Source organism: Pezoporus wallicus, unplaced genomic scaffold, assembly GCF_028554395.1.
Source record: "Pezoporus wallicus isolate ANWC-B61680 ecotype Strahan unplaced genomic scaffold, APGP_CSIRO_Pwel_v1 contig_7985, whole genome shotgun sequence".
NCBI classification, from domain to species: domain Eukaryota; kingdom Metazoa; phylum Chordata; class Aves; order Psittaciformes; family Psittacidae; genus Pezoporus; species Pezoporus wallicus.
Window position 1 is genome coordinate 662,126 of NW_026636538.1, and position 19,315 is coordinate 681,440.

Below are 19,315 nucleotides of genomic sequence, written 5' to 3' on the forward strand. Positions count from 1 at the left end.
GAACAAGATAGGCAAATATAATGATCAGGTGATGTTAAAATAATCCCTTTCATGTGGCAAATCTCTCATTTGAGGGAAAAATAAGTTGTACGCTCACCGTATTGTTTTTACTAACGTATTTTTTATTCCCTTGACTGAAGTTATCTTTTTTTACTTGAACAGAAAAAGTGTTAGATTGTGTAATAGAACATCAAAAAAGGAGTTTAATATTCTATAGAAATTAGTTCTGTGGGAGTAAAAAAAGGATTTAGGCAGTAAAGATGTTTCAGAGTTTCAGTTTTCTTCAGAAAGTGTAGGGGCTCACCCTGACAAGTGTCTTGCAGTGGCTTTTTGTTTGCTCACTGCTGAGCAAACTCACTCACTGAGACTGAATCCAGTCAGGACCTTGACTGTTTCTTCAAATATCCAGCCAGTTTTCAAAGCCTTTCACCCTCCACCCACTTCTGTTGAAGTTAATGGAAGATTTGCCACTGTTTTTCAGTGTAAACACAGTTATACTCACAAACAGCAGAAAAGTTTGTTAGATTTCTCCATTTCCTCTCTCCTGTTCCACTCCTGGGATTTACATCCATGCTATATATGGTGATAATACCTAAGTTATTTTACTGACTAGTTTTTTGCTTTTAAAAGCTTTCCACTTTTATCCATCTATGTAGTTGTCTTTGTTGCTAACATACTGTTCTCCTGCTGTCTTCAGAGACTTGTTTCTCTGCTGTCATTCTTATTCTACCTTGTGGTTTGATTATTTTCTTTTTGTCTAGACTGTCCTCATATTCCTGTTGATCCTTAAGTCTTACTTTTCACACTTTAAAAGTGTTTCTCCGTAAGGCTTTGTTTTCATTGCGCCAATCTATTTAGGGAAAAGTTATTCCTAAATGTTTGAGTTTGATAGGTTTATATTTCATTTTTAAATGGAGACAGTGTCCAAGGTGTGTACAGCTCTGAATGGTGTGTGGCATGGAGAAGGAAGGGAAGAAGAAAAGCTCCATACATGTCTTCTTCTGTGAGTTTGAAACTTCCCCTTCTTCCTTTCAGACCTTGATTCCCTTATTTACCTCTAGGTCGCTGATAAAAAGGAAGACCTTTTACGGTGGGTAAGACCAGTATCCTTCCCCTCTTCCTTCAGCTCACTGAAAGTGTTGCCTGCATGTTACCCTTTATCATGACCATCTTTTGAAAGGAGGCTTACTCCTTGTACTGTCTCATAATGGATTGTATTCAGTGCCAGGGGAGACTCAAGTTTAATATATATGGGAGACCTTGACCTTCCTCACTACTTAGCATCTGCAATAAAAAAGGGGCTTGGAAGCACTGATATGATGATCGATCTTAGCCGTAAAGCTGTGATGCCTCTTCACCCCTGTTTGTGTGTGATAATTTAAATGTAAGGACTTACTATGAATAAGTACAACCATCACTACATGAAGGAAGTATGAAGGCCAGATCAGTTAATTTTAGACATCTAGCTGTTATCTAGTTTGCTTATGTATTGCTATCCCTGTGGTGCCTCTTTGTCTGATTTTCTGCTTTCAAAATAGAGAAAATTATTTTTCTTGGTGGTGTTTTTTTGTTTGGTTGGTTTTTGGTTTGTTTGTTTTTTTTTTTTTTTTTTGATTTATTTATATCCTTCCTATAAGTACAAAATACAACATCTGTTTCCAGTGAGGCTGAGTTTTCATTTGTCCTGTGTGATCGCTAGTCTCTGGTGATGGAGGGGTCACTGAAGATATAAATATGGCTCCTGCTCAAACCTGAGGAGGCAAGAGTTCAACAAAAAATAAAAAGAAGCCCCATGAAGCCAGAAGCCTGCAGCTGCTGGCAATTAGGATTGTTACTGGGGTTCCCTCCAAGAGCCCACTGCTAACATGCCTATGGTAGTGTGCAGCCGGCAGCTGTGTTCTCACAAGGTGGGGATGTAAACGCAGGAGAGGGAACTTGCTTGTTCATATTGAGCAGGAGGAGGCCAAACAGGTGTATGACTTCAGTGGTTCCCTCAAGGTATTGTCAGGTGCTGGAGAGTCATCCTCAGGTCTTTAAGATGCAGAAGGTTTCTTTTTCAGCTGAAGAGCAGCTGATGCAAGACTCTGCTTCTTACAGGCATTTGAAAAGGATTGTGCAGACTTTTCTACTTTCCCAGCAGTTGGATAGTCCCAAGGTGGAATTCATTGGACTTGCTTCATTTGATCATTTTACCATTCACGGTTGCGTTCTGCTTTGTGTTTGAAAAATCGTATCTAATCTATGCTATTTTTCAAAAACTTCTGTGCTTATCACAGAATTCCCTTGGTGCATGTAGTACTGAAAATTATAGCAAAATACATATACATGTTAGTTGCATTCTGTAACCTAGCACATATGTAATTACGTCAAAGCTATTATGCTTGTTTGGTAAAGCCTTATTTTAATGAGTGCCTAGCGCTGATTAGATGCAGTATTCTAAATGTTAATTTAAATGGAGTCCATGTGGTAGCAGAGTCATGCTGTACTATTTTTTCAAAAGGAGTTTTCATTGGTAAGGCCGATAGTTTCTGGAGTCTCTTACACTTCATTACATCTGTGCATATGCTACATCTATTAAAGGTTGGTACAAAGTAATCTGGAAGAGACTGTGTGACTAGACTCCAAATATTCTATCCTTGATAACAGACTGCTGTATTATTTAATTCCATATTTGTGCCACATTGTATTCTTGCTCCTTAGTTTCTTGAAATTTTCTGTGCATACTCAAATTTTGTTTCAAACTTAGCAGTCTTGATATTATTTCAACCTACTGTAAACCAACAAATCAAATCCTACAAAGCCAAAAAGAAGCAAACAAAGCAAGAGAATCTTGGGATAAATGATGACAGAAACATAAAATTAGGCTGAATTTATTTCTTTCATATTTTACCAAGTGGATGTAAATGGGGAATAGTCTTGATTTTATTTTTAAAGACCTAATTCTTCTGAAAAGATTAACAGTACTTTTGACATTTTGACTAATTCTGTTACAGTTTGGCCTCTCTATCCAGATAATGGTGAGAATCTTGAAAGAACGTGAACAGTCTGAGTGAGCACAAGGACAAGTTTTGTTTTGTAAGGACCTGATGGTGCTGGAAAAAGGGATTTAGTTTAATGGAGTTCAGCCCTTCCTGTACTGCTTTTGATGAAGAGAAGGATACAGGAGTGAGGCTCTTATGAGTAGCTATTCTCTGTAGCTAAATGTGAGATCAAGATGTACAGTTTTCCTTCTGTTTTGCTACAGAATGTTCCATCATTCCTTCAAAGTGTAAAGCTTTGTATATGAGGAGGTTTTCTGTGATATGTAGAACATACAAGTGAAAAAACAGAATCGAAGTATGAGGGGGATGTGAGCCTATTACTGAGAGTTAAAGCTGTGATCTTGTTATGGGTATAGCTAGAGATGAATTTAGTCATGGTTCCATTCTGGAATTTATTTTAAGCTTTAAGTCAACAATAACAAACTAGCTGACCTGATATGAATGTTGAGATTACATGTGGCTGGTAAAGTGGCTGTGGTATGAGTCCTGTGGAAAACAGGCAGCTCTGTATGCAATTAGTCTCACAATGTGTTTGTATGAGTGAGTAAACTAAAGAAACTTAAGAGAACATTCATTTTGTATTTCCCAACCCTAGATTGCTTTATGAGATAGATGTGAAGAATTGTGCATTGGGGTGTGTATATTCAGCCACACATTGTGGCTGAAGTAGGTCTTTGTAAGCTTTCATATAATTAAATTTTGTTTTGTTTTGCTTTCTTGTAGTCATATTAGAGTTTTTGTAATGTCACGCTTACTTCTTCCTTTAGGATATTGCCGTCTTTGCCTGAGGCTTCAACTTGAGATATGTTTTCCATCAGAGCATCCAGTTTAGCTTGAAGCATTGGCTCTTACACAGTTCATTTGCCCTTGGGCATTTTGCTTTATCTTAGAGATAAGGTAGGTAGTAGTCCAGGATCAAAGTAACGAAGCATGCAAGCTCAGCTACCACAGTAACAAGAGCTAGAACTGACCTGATACCAGAAGCACATATTTTCATCCATGCATTTTAATGTCTCCACATTTGATTATGTTACTCAGAAGAGAAACTAACTAGCTGCCTCTTGACTTCTTTACCCTTCCTTTACACTTTTCTGTAAGATGGAAGCCACATCTGTCATCTGATGTGCACTTCTAAAAGAGAAAACTTTCCAAGATGTGAAATCCACAGGTTCATCAAAACCAAAACCCAACCATTTTGTTTATCTGAGTCTTGTCAGCTGTTGAGCGGGAATATCAAGCCCAAATGATTATCAGTTTTTATTAATATTAGTAAGTTCATAAAGGAGAAATCTAGTGAGATGTGTTCAAATTTTTAAGTAGTTTAACTAGGGAGATGAGGTGATCCAGTAGATACAAAATCAGAAGAACCACGTACCCTCTCCTCTATTGAACATCAAACTATGGCATTGGAGTATGGGTGTGTTAGGTACTGAATGGGTTAATTACCCTGAAAGTTTTGCAAAATGAATTCAGGCTTTGCTGCATGACAAAATCTTTTGGAGTGAGTGTGGGCTTCAAGCAGCCGAAGCTGACATCATTCCTGGGTGTCAGGAAACACCAGAGGTGCACCTTGCTTGCCTGTAGCTACCAATGTTGCAAAGATAAATGTTGATTCTGAGTCAGGGTTGCTTTGTGATCTCCCTAGCTGGTTTTACATGATGCTTTTCTTTCTTTTCTTTTTTTTTAAGGGGCAGGGAATGGCAAATACAAGTCACATTTAATTTTTTCTTCTCTTTTTTTTTGTAAATATTTTTTTTAATAAAGAATAGCTACAAATCCATGTTTGTTCAGACTCAGTGAAAATAAAACTCTTCCTTACCCACCAATACCAAAATTCCAAAATTTCTTCTCCTAAACTACATCTTCTCCACCCTGTTTTGAGTTGAACTCAGGACTGCTTCTCTCCATTTTCATCTGCTGCACACAGAGTCTGCTAGTAATTTCTTTTCTGTGTTGTTCAGTTAATTCTTGCTCAGGTCTTGTCATATGGTCAGCAGCCTTTCTGGTTTTTGGTTATCTCTGCATAAAAGTGGCTTAATTACTTAGATTATTTTTTTTTTCATGTAGTCTTTGACACTTTATTAAGCGATTTACTATGTAGATATACTTAACATATGGTGTGTTTTGCACGCATGTAAACTTTGATCGGGTATATCCTAGGATGTTTAGTGTCTGCCACAAATATTCTCTATGCGATTTCATCTTGCAGTATTAAGAATGCACAGTACAGAGATATTGCCTTGAGCCTTTGCACTGGTAATGCTTAGAGTCCATTTCCCTTTTTGTAGCAATTGTTTTTTTCACAGTTATCCGTTCCCTTCATGTCCTAGTATCAGCTGAACAGTTGTTGGCTCTGCCTGCCTGTGCCAAAATGTGTTAATTTGGATTGTTGGGTTTAGCTTTATAATCTTGTCAAAATAGCAGTTTGAGCATAAAAATGGCACAACTACCAGGTGACTTCAAGGTTTATTTTTCGGGCTAGCTGGGTTATATATTGTACCTTAAAGCGTTCATTCATTTGAGGTGTGTAAGAACGTGTGTATCTCAGTGGCCTGTCAGAAGCTTTATTCACAGTTGTGGTGAAGCCTTGGGATTGAGCATTCGAAACAAATGTAATTGCTACTTATACTGCAGAAACAAATACAGGTTTAGGGGGTTCTTTTGTTGAGCATCTGGGAAATAACCAGGAGAGTGAAATCAATGATACAACTTGACTTACTGCAGTTCAGCATACATGGCATGTTAGTACTAAGACAGAATCTTGAGGGTGAGGGTGAAAGGGACATTTTTTTCTTCTTTCTTTATTACAAGGACAAAGGGAATTAAAAAACCCTCAGCTTACTTATCTACATGAGTTTATCATGCTCAGAGGATTATGTGGCACAAGAAATGCTGAGTACCAGGGTAACTGTTATTTACGAAGGCAGCCATGGGTCACCCAGCCTGCAAAGCTGATGAGGAGAAGGCACCACCCTTCCTATGAGGTTCAGCTGTAAACAACTGGAAGCAGTAATGTCCTGAACTGTTGCCACCTAATAAACAGATCTGTCTACGCTCTGAAGCAGCTCCCCTAAGACCTCTGTCTTATGTCTCTGTATTTTATTTACAGATATATGTTTTTACACATCTACTGTGTTGGTTATGTTATTGATTACAACACGATGCTATTGTTGATAAGGATTTATTCTTCTAAATAAATAGAATTGAATAATCTCTCACATTTTACCTAATCTATATCCTTACAAAGTGGACTTCTCCCTTCCTCCTCACCACATCTTCAGGCAGTAAGCATGGGTTTTTTTTCCCAGTTTTGAAGACTTAAAAGGGTGTTTGGACCAGATGACGTCCAGAGTTCCCTGACAACCTCAGCTGTTCTGCAATTCTGTTATCAATATATGGATAAATAGCATTAAAATTTCTAACAGCTGATGTGAAGAATGTCTGTAATCTGCTTTGAAAGCTTCAACTGTAGCTCTTCTTCATAGGGTAACATGTAGGTAAAGATATGATTTAGCTTTAGAGATTTCCTTTGGAGACGTAATTCATGGCATTTCACTGATGAAGTCAGAATTTTGTAACAGACAAATAGAGAAATAGCATATTCACAAGAATATTAAAGAAGCCTCTAGGTGTCTGAATATCTTATGTGTTTTGAAAACAACGCTGTAGTAGTGACTGAAATGTGAGAATTACAAAGTAGACCTGAAATAAAAAGTTGCAGATATATTATTTCAGCTTACAGATCTATTGCAGAGGATGGCTAATACTGGAAAGCTGCTTGCTTAGAGTTTTACCCTAATATTTCAATGCACATTTCTAAGCTTATTTTAGGATTTAGGACAAGTAATTATATACCAGTCAATTTCTGATCATTATTGCAATATCAGAATTGTTCTCAAGTGTCCATTGAGTCTGTCATTGTGAAACAAAGAGTGGTTTTGTTCCCTTTTTTCCCCTGTTTCTGAAACAGAGTATTCTTATTCCCACTTTACAAGTGGGAAATGAAGGCAAGGAATGATTTCATATTGGGAGTATTTGCAAATTTGGGCATACATCTAGAACCTAATGTCTCTTTTCCCACACATTTTTTTTCCACTGTATCTGGCTTTATATACAACTTCACTTTAAAAGCATTGACTTCAGCTGCAGCTGTAATGCTCAGTGCTCCTGCAAGTCAAATCCAAAGATTGTAACAGGCGACCAGAAAATGAGGAATATTAAATAATGACCAAATGTGAAATAACACTGAAGGAACCTATTAGCAGTCCTGTGATGTCAGATGTGGAATCACTCACTCCAGTTAGCTAGGCATGCAACGGTGGTAGAAGGAGCCTCTGGAAGGGAAATAAGTTTTAAATAAGGGAAATAAGCTTTGAATAGTCATGAAAATGTTTGTAGCTTTCTTAGAGGAAAGAAGTAATCACTCCATATTGCACACTGAATGTCAGAGGAACTTTGGGATTATATTTGTCTTACTTTGTTTCCCTTTTTTCAGATTTTCATAAGGCATAGCTATTCCTAAATGGAAAACACTGAAGCCTTACACCTGGTGGTGTATATTTTGCTGCTTCTTCGCATTATTTGTGTAAAATTAATTGGGAGTTTGGGATGTTGTTTTTGTTTGTTTGTTTAGTTCTCTTATGTCTACAGGTAGTGGTGAAATCTCAAGTGTACTGAGACCAAATAACTGCTTTTTATTTTTATAGTCTTATTGTCTTATTTTTCCTGAAGTCCCTCATATTAGTGCTCTTCAAAATAAACCTCCAGTCTGATGTCAAAATAATTGAAGTAGTGACTTTTAATTTCAATACGTGTCACAGGCAAAAAAATGCACTTCTTATGAACAGTTCACTTTTCATTGCTTTTCTTCCTGATAAAGCAGTGAAGTAAGTGTGGTATCAGAGTATTTAGTACTGTTATGTCAAAGCATGACAATGACCACAATAGAGCTGACACAGAATAGCTTTCTAGACAGAGAGAATGGGGTACAATCAGATATTCTGATTAGTATAAGAACACTTGATTTGAAGAACACCTCAAGGTTTATTAATATAAATATATCCTTTTTTGAGAGTCTGCTGGGGATGGTACCGAAAGTTTTCTTTTTAATAATCCTATGATAATGATAATAACTCACAGAGATAAGTTGTTGTCACTGTCATTTGATTTTTATTCTCACAGCCCACATACTGGGTGGCAGTATTACCAGCCTGGTGTGCCCCAGATTCCCACTGCCTGCATCTCTGTGGAAGATGCTGAAATGATGTCACGAATGTCTCTCCGGGGCATTAAGATCATTGTGCACCTGAAGATGGGGGCTAAGACCTATCCAGATGCTCCTTCCTTCAACACTGTGGCAGAGATAGTTGGAAGCAAGTACCCAGAGCAGGTGAGTGAGATTATATCAAAAGAAATTTATTTTGCTCTTTAAAAATATGAAAAAAAAAAACCCTCAAAGAACAGCCTGTCCTAAGAAATCCCCCAAACTGGTAACTTCTATTCACCTACTCTTCTACATCTCAGACATCTTCAGCTCTTCAGTCTTTTTCAGGTAGCAGGTTTGAAACAAACATGCTCAGTTCTAACATACCAAGATACATCTTAGAAAACTGTTAGAATTACTGTGATCTAAGAACAGGAAATTCAACTAAACTGTACACAATTCAGCCTCCTCCTTTTTGTTTCACTGGCTTAAAGTTCATTTTAAATAGTACCATCTGCATAATCATGCAAAGAAGCGTGTATGTAAGCAGCAGTGAAATCCCAGCACTGTAATGAATACAGTTACTGCTTTAATTAACAAGTAGTAAGTTAAGGTTGCCATAATGATTTGTGCTTGGGGTTGCCTATTCTGTTAATAATCTTCAGGTGTTTTTTGACCAGGCAAATAAGCAAGGTTCTGTGGTCCAGAAACAAAATTGTTTGTCTGAGTTTTTCCTCTAATGTAAAAGTGAATGCAGGATGTCAGTTTAACTTTTCTGAAGACGGTTTTTCTTGTGCAAATCATTGCTGTGTTTAGCAGGAGTAGTATGTGTGTTAGTTTGGAGGAATAAACCATCTCTGATCTGCTCTAAAAAGTGTCTGCAAATTCTGTTTGAATACTAGGTAAGCCTAAATTGTTGGTTTCCATTTTAAGACTTTTCTTCTTGCTTTCTCTTTTCTCACAACTTCTTAGCCAAAAATCATACAAACTAAATTCATGGTGCTGAAGGATTTGTGCCTGGTATGAGGTCTTCTGTGTCAGCTTACAACATGGAATGATTTTTCTGGCAGTATAGTTTATTGTGAAACTGTTGATGCCACTTCAGTTACAGCAGCACTGGAACTGTTGCTAGAGTACATCTACTGAGCCACAATTCTTTCTAAAACACTGTGGTTTTCTAACTTTAATGGAAAATAAGAGTGACTGTCTCTGTCCTTTAAACCAGGCATAGCTCTTAACTACCATCTCAGAAAAGACGATAAATCTCTTCTGTAGCTCTGGCTTGTGATGTCTGGAGAACCTCAGTGTTCACGTACATTTACAGTTTCGGAAGCATTATCACTGGCCAGAGGAAAAGTAGATACCCTTATGGTTGGTGATTTATGTACTATCAGCTATGAGTCTAGCATCATGAAACATATATTTACCAAGTTGAAGATGATGCTCAAACTTCTAAATTAAGGTACAATTAATTTAATTTTATATCATCTGAATTTTTATCCATGCTTCTAACCAGGTAATAGGCTACCTTTCCTGAATTATGTTTGGTATATTTCAGAATATGATATTTCAGTTCAGGTTATGAAGCGTCCAGATGCAACCTTCGGAGATGTCTTAAGGTGCTTGCCTGCATTTGATTTTCTCTTTACTGGCCTGCTCTGTTTCTTTAAGTAATGAAATGGGTTGGGATCTCTTTGCTTCTTCAGAGAAACTCAGTTTTTTGAAACACTGGGTAAAGACTTATTTACAAGCCCCCTGCTGATGTTAATGGGAGTAGTAGTGGACACACTTTGAAAATGTAACCAAGAAACAGAAAAATAAAACAAGTGAATGTTTAGGTTTTTTATCACTCAGTTTCTCTCAGAGCCTTAATAGGTTCTTCATCACACTCATTCCACTGCGTTACTCTGGTAAAAACGGGAACCATCTAGCTATTTAGGCAATAAAATACATTGCGGACCCAAACTCTTACAATGCCTTTTATGCCAAAGTGTTTCAAAATGCTGTACAAATCCAGGGGAATAGAAAGGTGCCATTTCCATGGGCCAAAATTCCAATGAAAGTTTTGAATTGGAAACAAAAGCAAATTTGGATCTCTGAACTCTGGGTGAGAAATCAGCAGCGGGTGGTATCACTCTTAGAAAGGTCGAAAGCGAAACAGCTTGAAATTAGGCTGAAGCCTGGGAAATGTAACTGGTCACAGGTATTACAGCAAATTATACCTTAAAAAAATGGAACTTAATTGAAAACGAGGGTCACTGTAGGATACTGAGGAAGTCTGGTGAGAAGTGATACGGTTTTAGATGTAACTTCATAGATGTAACTGCATTTTCTGCATGTTTGTGTTCATCTATATATTGACCAGAATTTAATATCCTGCTTGGTTGATAAATAATTCATTAATTCCTCCTGTAAGATTTTAGCATGTTTATCAAATATTATCACCAAGAACTGAAATAATATTTCTTTGATTTTTTCCTATTGTAATCAATGTTGAATATTATCATTAAAATCCTTAAAAGAAGAAAACAATTTGTTGATTTTTCTTACCTGTTTGGGTTTGTTGGTTTGTTGGTTGGGGTTTTTTTTTGCTTTATTTGACCACTCTTGTAGTATGTCCGGTTCAGTTCCACCTTTCTAAGTAATTTTTCGAAGAGTTTTGTGTGGATTCTTGCACATAGCAATGGAAAGAAAAAAATAAAACCAAACCAAGCTAAAGAAATGTTAAAGCAAACAGAAAAAAAAAGTAGTTTGCATACTTCTGAGATGTTTTCCTAAACATTTGCTCTATTGCAGGCTTAGTGTTCATAAACTCTTATAATATTTGCTTGGTTTTGGTCTTGCAAGAGATGTTTGATATCATCAAAATTTATATTCAGAATTGTCAAACTTTCAAACTTTTGATTAGGCACCTGTGCTTAACTTCAAGACATTTGCATTTCCGAATAACTTTAAGCAGTAGAAGAAAAGTCATTACTGCTTTGTGAAGCATCAAGCCCTCAGGGATATCAGGGATGTATCCATCTAGCAATGATGTGACATGGGTGCAGATGTTGTGTTGCTGTTTGAGGCAACTCTGTACTCAAGGCATGCAGGTGCTTTTGAAAAGTTAATCCACTGATACTTCAGGTTTCTGTTCTGCTTTTTATCCTTCTCTTTGGCCAGGCAGTATCAGTAAGCCAGTCCTTTAGCATGAATAGCTTCAACTAAGAAAAATGCACTTTGAAAACTACTCTAAGTTGCAACTTTGCAATCCCAAGTATTCAGATGGCGTAGAAAGCATTTGAACTAAAAAAGGAAATGGATTTTGTCGTGCTGTCAGTAAAGTTCAGTCTCACCAATGTCACTGTTATGTTTATCTTTTTATTATTCCTACTAAGTTAGGGAGGGCTGTTCTCTCCAGACAGAACTCTTGCTAATGTCAGAGCAGGCATGACTGCATCTTCTAAGGAGAGACATCCACCATACTGTCAGTCCCAAAGTCCTCACTTAGTGCCTGCTGAGGCCTGAATACCTGTAGGTATCCAAATGAGGAGAGCCTGTGCCTATAAGATAATGAGTTCATGATCAAGCTTTTCTTCATATAAACACATAGAAAGCAGTGGGACCAAACATGCTATGACTTGATACCCTGGCAGCCTCTCTGAGCCTGGGATCCCATTCTCATGGTGTTTATGACAGCAGCAAGAGTGGAAAACCTGTGGGTTGTGGGACTTAACATATTTAAGCCTGTATGATTGCTGACAGTTGAGCCAAAGGGTGATTCCAGCATTTCCCTAGGCAGCCTATTCCAATACCTGATCACCCTCTTGGTGAAGACATTTTTCCTAATATCCAGTGTAAATCTCCCCTGGGGCAGCTTGAGACCATTTCCTCTTGTCCTATCACTTGTTACTTAGAATCACAGAATCATAGAATAATTAGGGTTGGAAAGGACCTCAAGATCATCTAGTTCCAACCCCCCTGCCATAGGCAGGGACACCTCCCACTAAACCGTGTCATCCAAGGCTTCGTCCAACCTGATCTTGAACACTGCCAGGGATGGAGCATTCACAACCTCCCTGAGCAACCCATTCCAGTGCCTCACCACCCTAACAGGAAAGAACTTCTCCCTTATATTCAATCTAAACTTCCCCTGTTTAAGTTTTAACCCATTACCCCTTGTCCTATCACTACAGTCCCTAATGAAGAGTCCCTCCCCAGCATCCCTATAGGCCCCCTTCAGATACTGGAAGGCTGCTATGAGGTCTCCACACAGCCTTCTCTTCTCCAGGCTGAACAGCCCCAACTTTCTTAGCCTGTTTTCACACGGGAGGTGCTCCAGTCCCCTGATCATCCTCGTGGCCCTACTTGGGGAAAGAGACCAGCCATCTCCTCATGCCACCCTCCTTTTGTGTAGTTGTAGAGAGTGATAAGGTCCTCCACGAACCTGCTCTTCTCCAGGCTAAAGAACCCTAGTTCCCTCAAAAGGGGAACTGTTTCTCCTAAGGCTTGTGCTCCAGGCCCTTCACCAGATTCATTGCCCTTCTCTGGACCCACTTCAGTGGGTCCACTGTGCTGGTGAGATGTTTTATTTAAACTATGTAAGTTGACACTGGAGACTGACTGACTGAGAAATTTACAAGTTAACTAATGTGGTTTTCATTTGAAATTCAGGCAGAGCTGGCAGTAAGACATGTTTGTCTTCTCATTTTAATACAGATGTAACATGGTTGGGTCTTAAAGTGCAGAAGCAACTGTTCCCATCTCGGGGGAAATGCTGTAAACAGCAGCTGCTTGTTGTTATTTCCGCTTCAATGCACCTAATGTGCCAAACACAGAACCACAAAATACCTGAATAACTGAAAAGGTATCAAAGTGGATAAAGATATTACTCTCCTATATCCTGACTTTCAGCGTCTTTCTGTACCTTGTATTTCTTGGTGTGCAGTGTTGTTTTACTTATCTTACAGCTACTAAATGATGGGAAAACTGTTTTCTAAGTTCCCTACAAAGCACACAAATTTAATGGTTGCTCATTATTCTGTGATCTAGCATAAATACTGTAGAATGGAAACAGAGGCGCTCCTAAGTGGCTTTTTTGGAATCCTGAAGAGCTGTTTCACTCTACACAGCTGATTTGCCTCCTGTTTTTATGGAGTGCCATATCTACAAAATGTACTATTTGAAAAGTGACTCTATTTTGAACACCACAGGCATAAAAGACCATTGAAGAATATACTGTAGCTCTGAGCCAAGTTTGGACAGGACTTTGAAAGTAGCATTCCTAGGGGTGACCTGAGAAACAGAGATGCTAAGGTAATAAACTGTGAAGTTCTTCACCAGTCCATGATTGATGTAACAGAATCTGTGCTACAAAGGAAATAGCAGCTTATTTACTTTTTTGTTCTTCTTCCTTTCCCTATTTCAAAAATCAGCCCTCTCTTGGAATTTGTGATACTGGGCAAGGCTCCAGGGAACAAGAGAACACGAAAATTGTCCAGGCTTCTGAGTCTGTGAGGCATTCATGCACATAAGGGAAGAAATAATTTGTAGACCAAAAAAAATCCCCAACCCCAGGGAAAAAAAGAAAGAAAGAAAAAAAAGGCCTTCTCTGAAGATGTGTAATACTCAGTACAATGTTGTTTTATGGCCTGGCACCAGTTCTACATATGTTAACAAAATGTCTATCCATTAGCCCTTTGATGTGGCTTCCAGATATCCCTCTGCTCAAACTAAATCATGCATACAATAGAGCTTTGAGTAGAAATGTTTTAAGAGCCTGGTGCCATCACGTTATGGCTCCATTATCGCATTTTCTCCATGTGGATTGTTTTGCTATTCATTCCAAGATGTTGAAGGTTTTGTAAGTGCATTCTCTGAGCCCCTCTCCTGTGACTGTAAGCTGATCTTAGAGTTTAAGAGATGATTATGGAGATTGGGTTTTGAGAGTGCAAGCCCATTAGTTCACGATAGTGAACTGATGGGAAAGAAGAAGAAAGAGAAATTATGAAGAAGGAACATTGGCACTGTTAGGAAATGTATTTTCTTTCAAGTTTTTGTATCAGTATTTGCTGAAAGAAGTGGTACCCTCTGTGTGTGTGTTTTATTAGTAATGGGACTTTGTACTATTAATTGGGGGTGAGATTTTTAGGGTGTGCCTTGTGGGAGTGGAAATACTTGCCATCGTTTGTTCTTAAGCAGAGGTCGTGATGAAAACAGTCAAATTAATATGAAACTGATATAGAGGAAAATTTTTCTTTGTAACTTGACCATTTTAAAAACTTTTTTTTTTTTAACTGCCAGAAGGCCTAACAAATTTTAAGACTGAAGTACATGCTAAATTTTATGGTGTAAAGCTTGGCAAATATAAAACTTGAACTGCCAATTTAAAACCCAAGAGCTGACTGAAAGCATTTAATTCTGCTAGGGAGAACTTGGCAATAGTTTGCCTTCTGAATCTGAATGACGGATGCACCCTGAATTAGGCAGGTTTTTTTGGAAACCTCAGTATCTGGGTGTGCACAAATACATCTTGAAGGTCATTTGTACATAGGTGGTTGATGTCAGAAAGGGGCAGCAGTTAAAAAGCATTGCGGTACTTAGAAGGTGTGTCTGAAATGTTGGTGGAACCAGTTAATGTGTGTACGTGGAAGAAAGATTCAAACCAAATTAGATCTTTTAAAAAATTATTTTCCTGATACTGCCTGGAAGGCATCAGTCAGGTTCACCAGTGTAATGTGACCTTGCTAATGTTCAGACATTTCCAGGATGACTAGACCGTATCTATGAATGGGCATCCGAGAGTGGAGGAGAGGGCCAGGGTGATAGCAGGCTCTGCTGATGTTGGAGGCACCTGAAGTTGCTGTGTGTCTCAGCTTGGTGATGCCAGAGCAGAACCCAAAGTGTGCTTCACTGGGTGCAGGCAAGACAACAGCTCTTTGAAAGGGTCCTCCTCTTGCCAGCTGAGGCACAGTAGCTGTCACTGCATATGTGAGCTATTGCAGTATGAAGGAAAAATGTATTAGCTTTGATTGCCATTGGTGTCTGGTCAGAGGGAGCAGGACCTTCTTAGAGTGCTAACTCAACTCACGGCATGCAATTGTAACCAGTGATATCCTACATTATTGCAGCACCAGGGTGACAGTGACAAGGGATGAGGACATGTAGGTGGCCTTTCTCACTACAGCCAAGTGAAGTTTGGAGGAATTCAGTGCTGCTGTCACCCTGCTATACACTTTCCATTTGGATTCTCTTGATGCAAGCTCAGTGTGCTTTTTGCCTCCCCCCTAAGCTGGGACACAGGTATTATCATATACATGACAAGCTGCATGCCTATCCCAACCCCTTGTGTTTTCTGAATCCAGACTGGGATCTGCCCAGAGCTACTTGCTAGACTTTTGCTCTGTGCATTACTCTTGAGAGCATTTGCTTGAGTTTTAAATCCTCTACTTCATAAACTGCAATCAACTAAATTGTGAGACTAGAAATTGAAAAGTAACATCTAGGGTGCTTGTTCTGTTGGACAGCAAATTTATCTGGGCACACGGTTTTGTAGTGCTTTTGATGATGTAAGTGTAAGGAGATACACTGTAATACTTTTTCTTCCCACCCATTCTTTTGTCTCTACTCCCACACAACACTTTAAAGAATTACTGGGGGATTTTATTTCAGTAATAATTTACAAATACACATAGGGTTTACAGAACGGTTGTAAAAGCTTTTTTTTTCCCTCCAGGTTGAAAAAGTTATCCTCTAAAATTACACCGCACCCTTCTTACATTCTGATACGCAAGAGTATCTAAAGGGTAGTCCTAAACTTGGCAGATGCGATAGTCGCCTGAGGCATGAAGAAACTGCAGTATTGAGGAGGAGGAAGGAAACGATATCGTACTTCTCATTATGAATAAGTAGATGCCAGAAGTGCTAGTGCGAAGCATCAAGGATTAGCTTAAAAACAACACTTCACTACAGAAGTAGTCAAATAGCACAGTAATATGTTTGTATTTGTTGGGTGCATACTTTATGCTTGACCTTGTACAACAGAAGGAGTATGACCAAGATAGTTCTTGTCCTAGTGATGAGTACAGTGCTAAAACAGTTACATGTCTAATGGAAAACTGCATGTCTAAGAGTGGGTGGGTTGGATGAAGAGGGCTGTTTGACGCAGGTTCAGAGGTTCCCACACAAAGGACTAATATAGAGGAAGATCTGACAATGAGATTTTAAGTGGTGGATGGAACTAACTTTGGTAATGGAGTGAAAATGCTAAAAGCAGTGAAATAGGCAGGTTGGGGCTGAGATGAAAGGGGGAAAGAACTTGGTCTGCCCAGTCACACTGAGATCCTGACAGTAGAGGTGTTATTCCAAGAAATGTGTGGTTGCAGCAACTGAGAGAGATAGTTACTCAAGGATGTAGAAGAGCATCTAGCAGAGTTCATATTTTTGGTGAGCAGAGACACATTATTCTTGAGAAACACTGAATCAGCTGTAAAACTGTGGGTCAACTTGTTGGGGTTTCACACATCGTGTTGCTGCTTTGTGAGAACAAGGAATGGGGAGAGATGGTGAAAACGATAATCTGACCACAGTTGGAATAGTCGTTAAGAACTAATCTCAAGAGCTTGGTTTTTTTTCATAATTCAAAATGTTGATAGAATTTGTTGCTTGTTTTTTTTAATACCATTGCATATAGTTTTTTATAGAGTTTCATCAGCATGAGAGAACCCTAGGCTTCTGAGACCTTAAAAGCCTTGCACGTTGCCACTACAGCTTTATTGTAAAAGTAGTCACAATAATGCAAAAGTATTTATTATGGTTTGGCAAAGCAAAATACACTGTAGTGCACATTCTACAAGTACAATTTTCCAAAATGATTGTTAATAAAATGTTAAAGATCTTATGAGGCTTGCAGGCATAAGTCTTAATTAAATCAAAGAATGAGAGAGTTTCTCCAGTATTTATCAGTACTTATATGAACAATATATTATGATGTAATATGTAAGTTATCTAGAATTTCATTGTGCACAAATACAATTCTAATTCATTGTAACAGGTAAATGTAAATTTTGGACAAATTCCTGGTTTACATGTTGACTCTTTTTAATAGTACTTGTCAGAAAAGTAAACTGGTTTGTGTGTTTAGGACTGAGATCCCATTTCTTCTTTATTAAAGTTGCAAAGAAAAAAAAAAGGGCATATTTCAGGATGTTTAACAGAATATGTATTTTGTTCTATACGTTCCTTAGGTTTGCTGAAGGCTGTGCATGCATGCTGAAATGTACGCACAGCCTGCATTTGCTTTTCACACTAGTTTTTATGCTGTCATTTATTCCATAGACCATTTTATAAATTTGAACAAAAATCAACTAAAATGCATCTTCTGGTATTACATAGTCTGTTGACATCTGATTTTTATCACAGTGTTTGAATTTACAGCTATCATTGTGAAATGTTAGTCTCAAGAACAATGTACAATGGTATAAATTCCTCAGAAAAAAAATACATCCCATTTCATCTAGTCATGCGTACATTATCACATACAGGGTGAATGGAATAATAGAATGATGTAAGATGAAATAGTCTATAAATCATACTGCTTCAGAAATTCTACCAAATCAGTGTGTTTTTTCCTAGAGTGCATATAAGCAAATAGGAGTAGGATTTTCCTTGTATTTTAAATATTTTGCCTCATCAGAGAAGGATATTAATGCTGTCTCAGTACTTCTGTATCACTTAAAATTCTGAGCTTTTTAATTGTATGCCTAGTCTAATGTTCATTGTGTTTAGTTTCTGCATTCATTGATGTCAACTGGACAAAGATTTTTCTCATCCTCTCCATGTCCCGAGTTTAATGTGTTGCTTCTGGGAGAAGGTATTTCTTGAAATAATATTCCTCCACTGTAATGGAATTTGTTGGTGTAAGCTATATATATATAAGTATATATGCATATGATAGTTTTAGGACACTACCTTCAATGGCATACTTCTCTGCAGAGTAGAGCATGTTCTGCCATTCCAAATGGGAAATGTCTGTCATCCAGCTTCTTCCCAGGAGAATGATTACTGAGCTATAAAACACGATGTTGTCTATTCTCTTCTTTCCGCTTTCAAATAATCAGGAAGCGGACCTGAGGTCACATTATTCTTTGTGAAGGAAAAGGAAAACAAGATCTTGAACTGTTGATAAGTATGTTCTTCTCTGTCTTCTCTTACAAGCAGATACTACAGGCTCATGGTCTGTTCTGCTTGTATGATTTTGTTTCTTGGCATTGTAAACCTGAAATCTTGGATTTCCAAGTTCTCCACTTCTGCTTGAAGTCCAATGACCTCAATTTATATGCTAAAGTGCTTCAGGGATCTATTCACTTAGTTGGAATTAATGTTCAGATGATACTTATTTGACTGTCTCTTAACACGTTCTGCAAGTTGTTCTGCAAGTCTTTCTGGAAGGCTGCAGCTGTGCATATAAATAGGTTATAGTTAAAAAGCCTATTTATAGCAAGCCCAAGTCTGACAATTTTTTCTCATTCATTATAGTTTCTAACCTTCAAATAAGCTTGACAAAATAATTGGATTGCACCCTTACCCACTAAGTATAGTGCATTTACTTTTTCATTGATTAATTTGGTAGTTTAATTTAAAATTGCCTAGACAAATTTAAATGCTGAGCTCTCATGAAGGAGATACAGCTAAGTATAAAGAAATATAAATAAGATGGCTTTGGTAGGTTGGTTAAATTTCAACAAAATTGGTAATGATAATATTATAGATTATATAAAAATATATAAGCTTTATATTTTTTAATTTGTGGACTTTGCTATGCACACAATTTCCTGCTAGAGCCCTCACTGCCCCAGCAAAATACCCAGCAAGCCTTTCAGAATGCTTTAGATTATTTGTTGCACTGAGTCTGCAATGGCTAACACAAATTACTTCCATTTTCATTTATCTGTAACAGGTTTTTTCTGTGAATTAAGTAGAACTCAGGGGATGTTCTCAGTTGCACTTCAGTGTGACCTTCTGAATCTGGTGATGGCTGGACCAGAGTGAGGGAATGAAGAATGTGATTGCAAGTGTTGCCAGGGTGGCA

General features: G+C 38.0%; 1 protein-coding gene across 2 annotated transcripts in view; it reads left to right on the plus strand.

Annotated features, from left to right (window-relative positions):
• Positions 1-19,315, plus strand: part of CPQ (carboxypeptidase Q) — a 165,640-nt gene that overhangs the window by 61,272 nt on the left and 85,053 nt on the right. For both annotated transcript variants that reach the window (XM_057400512.1, XM_057400511.1), the window contains exon 4: positions 8,223-8,430. In XM_057400512.1, coding sequence (XP_057256495.1) covers positions 8,223-8,430 — 208 coding nt within the window. The remainder of the gene's footprint in view (positions 1-8,222; positions 8,431-19,315) is intronic.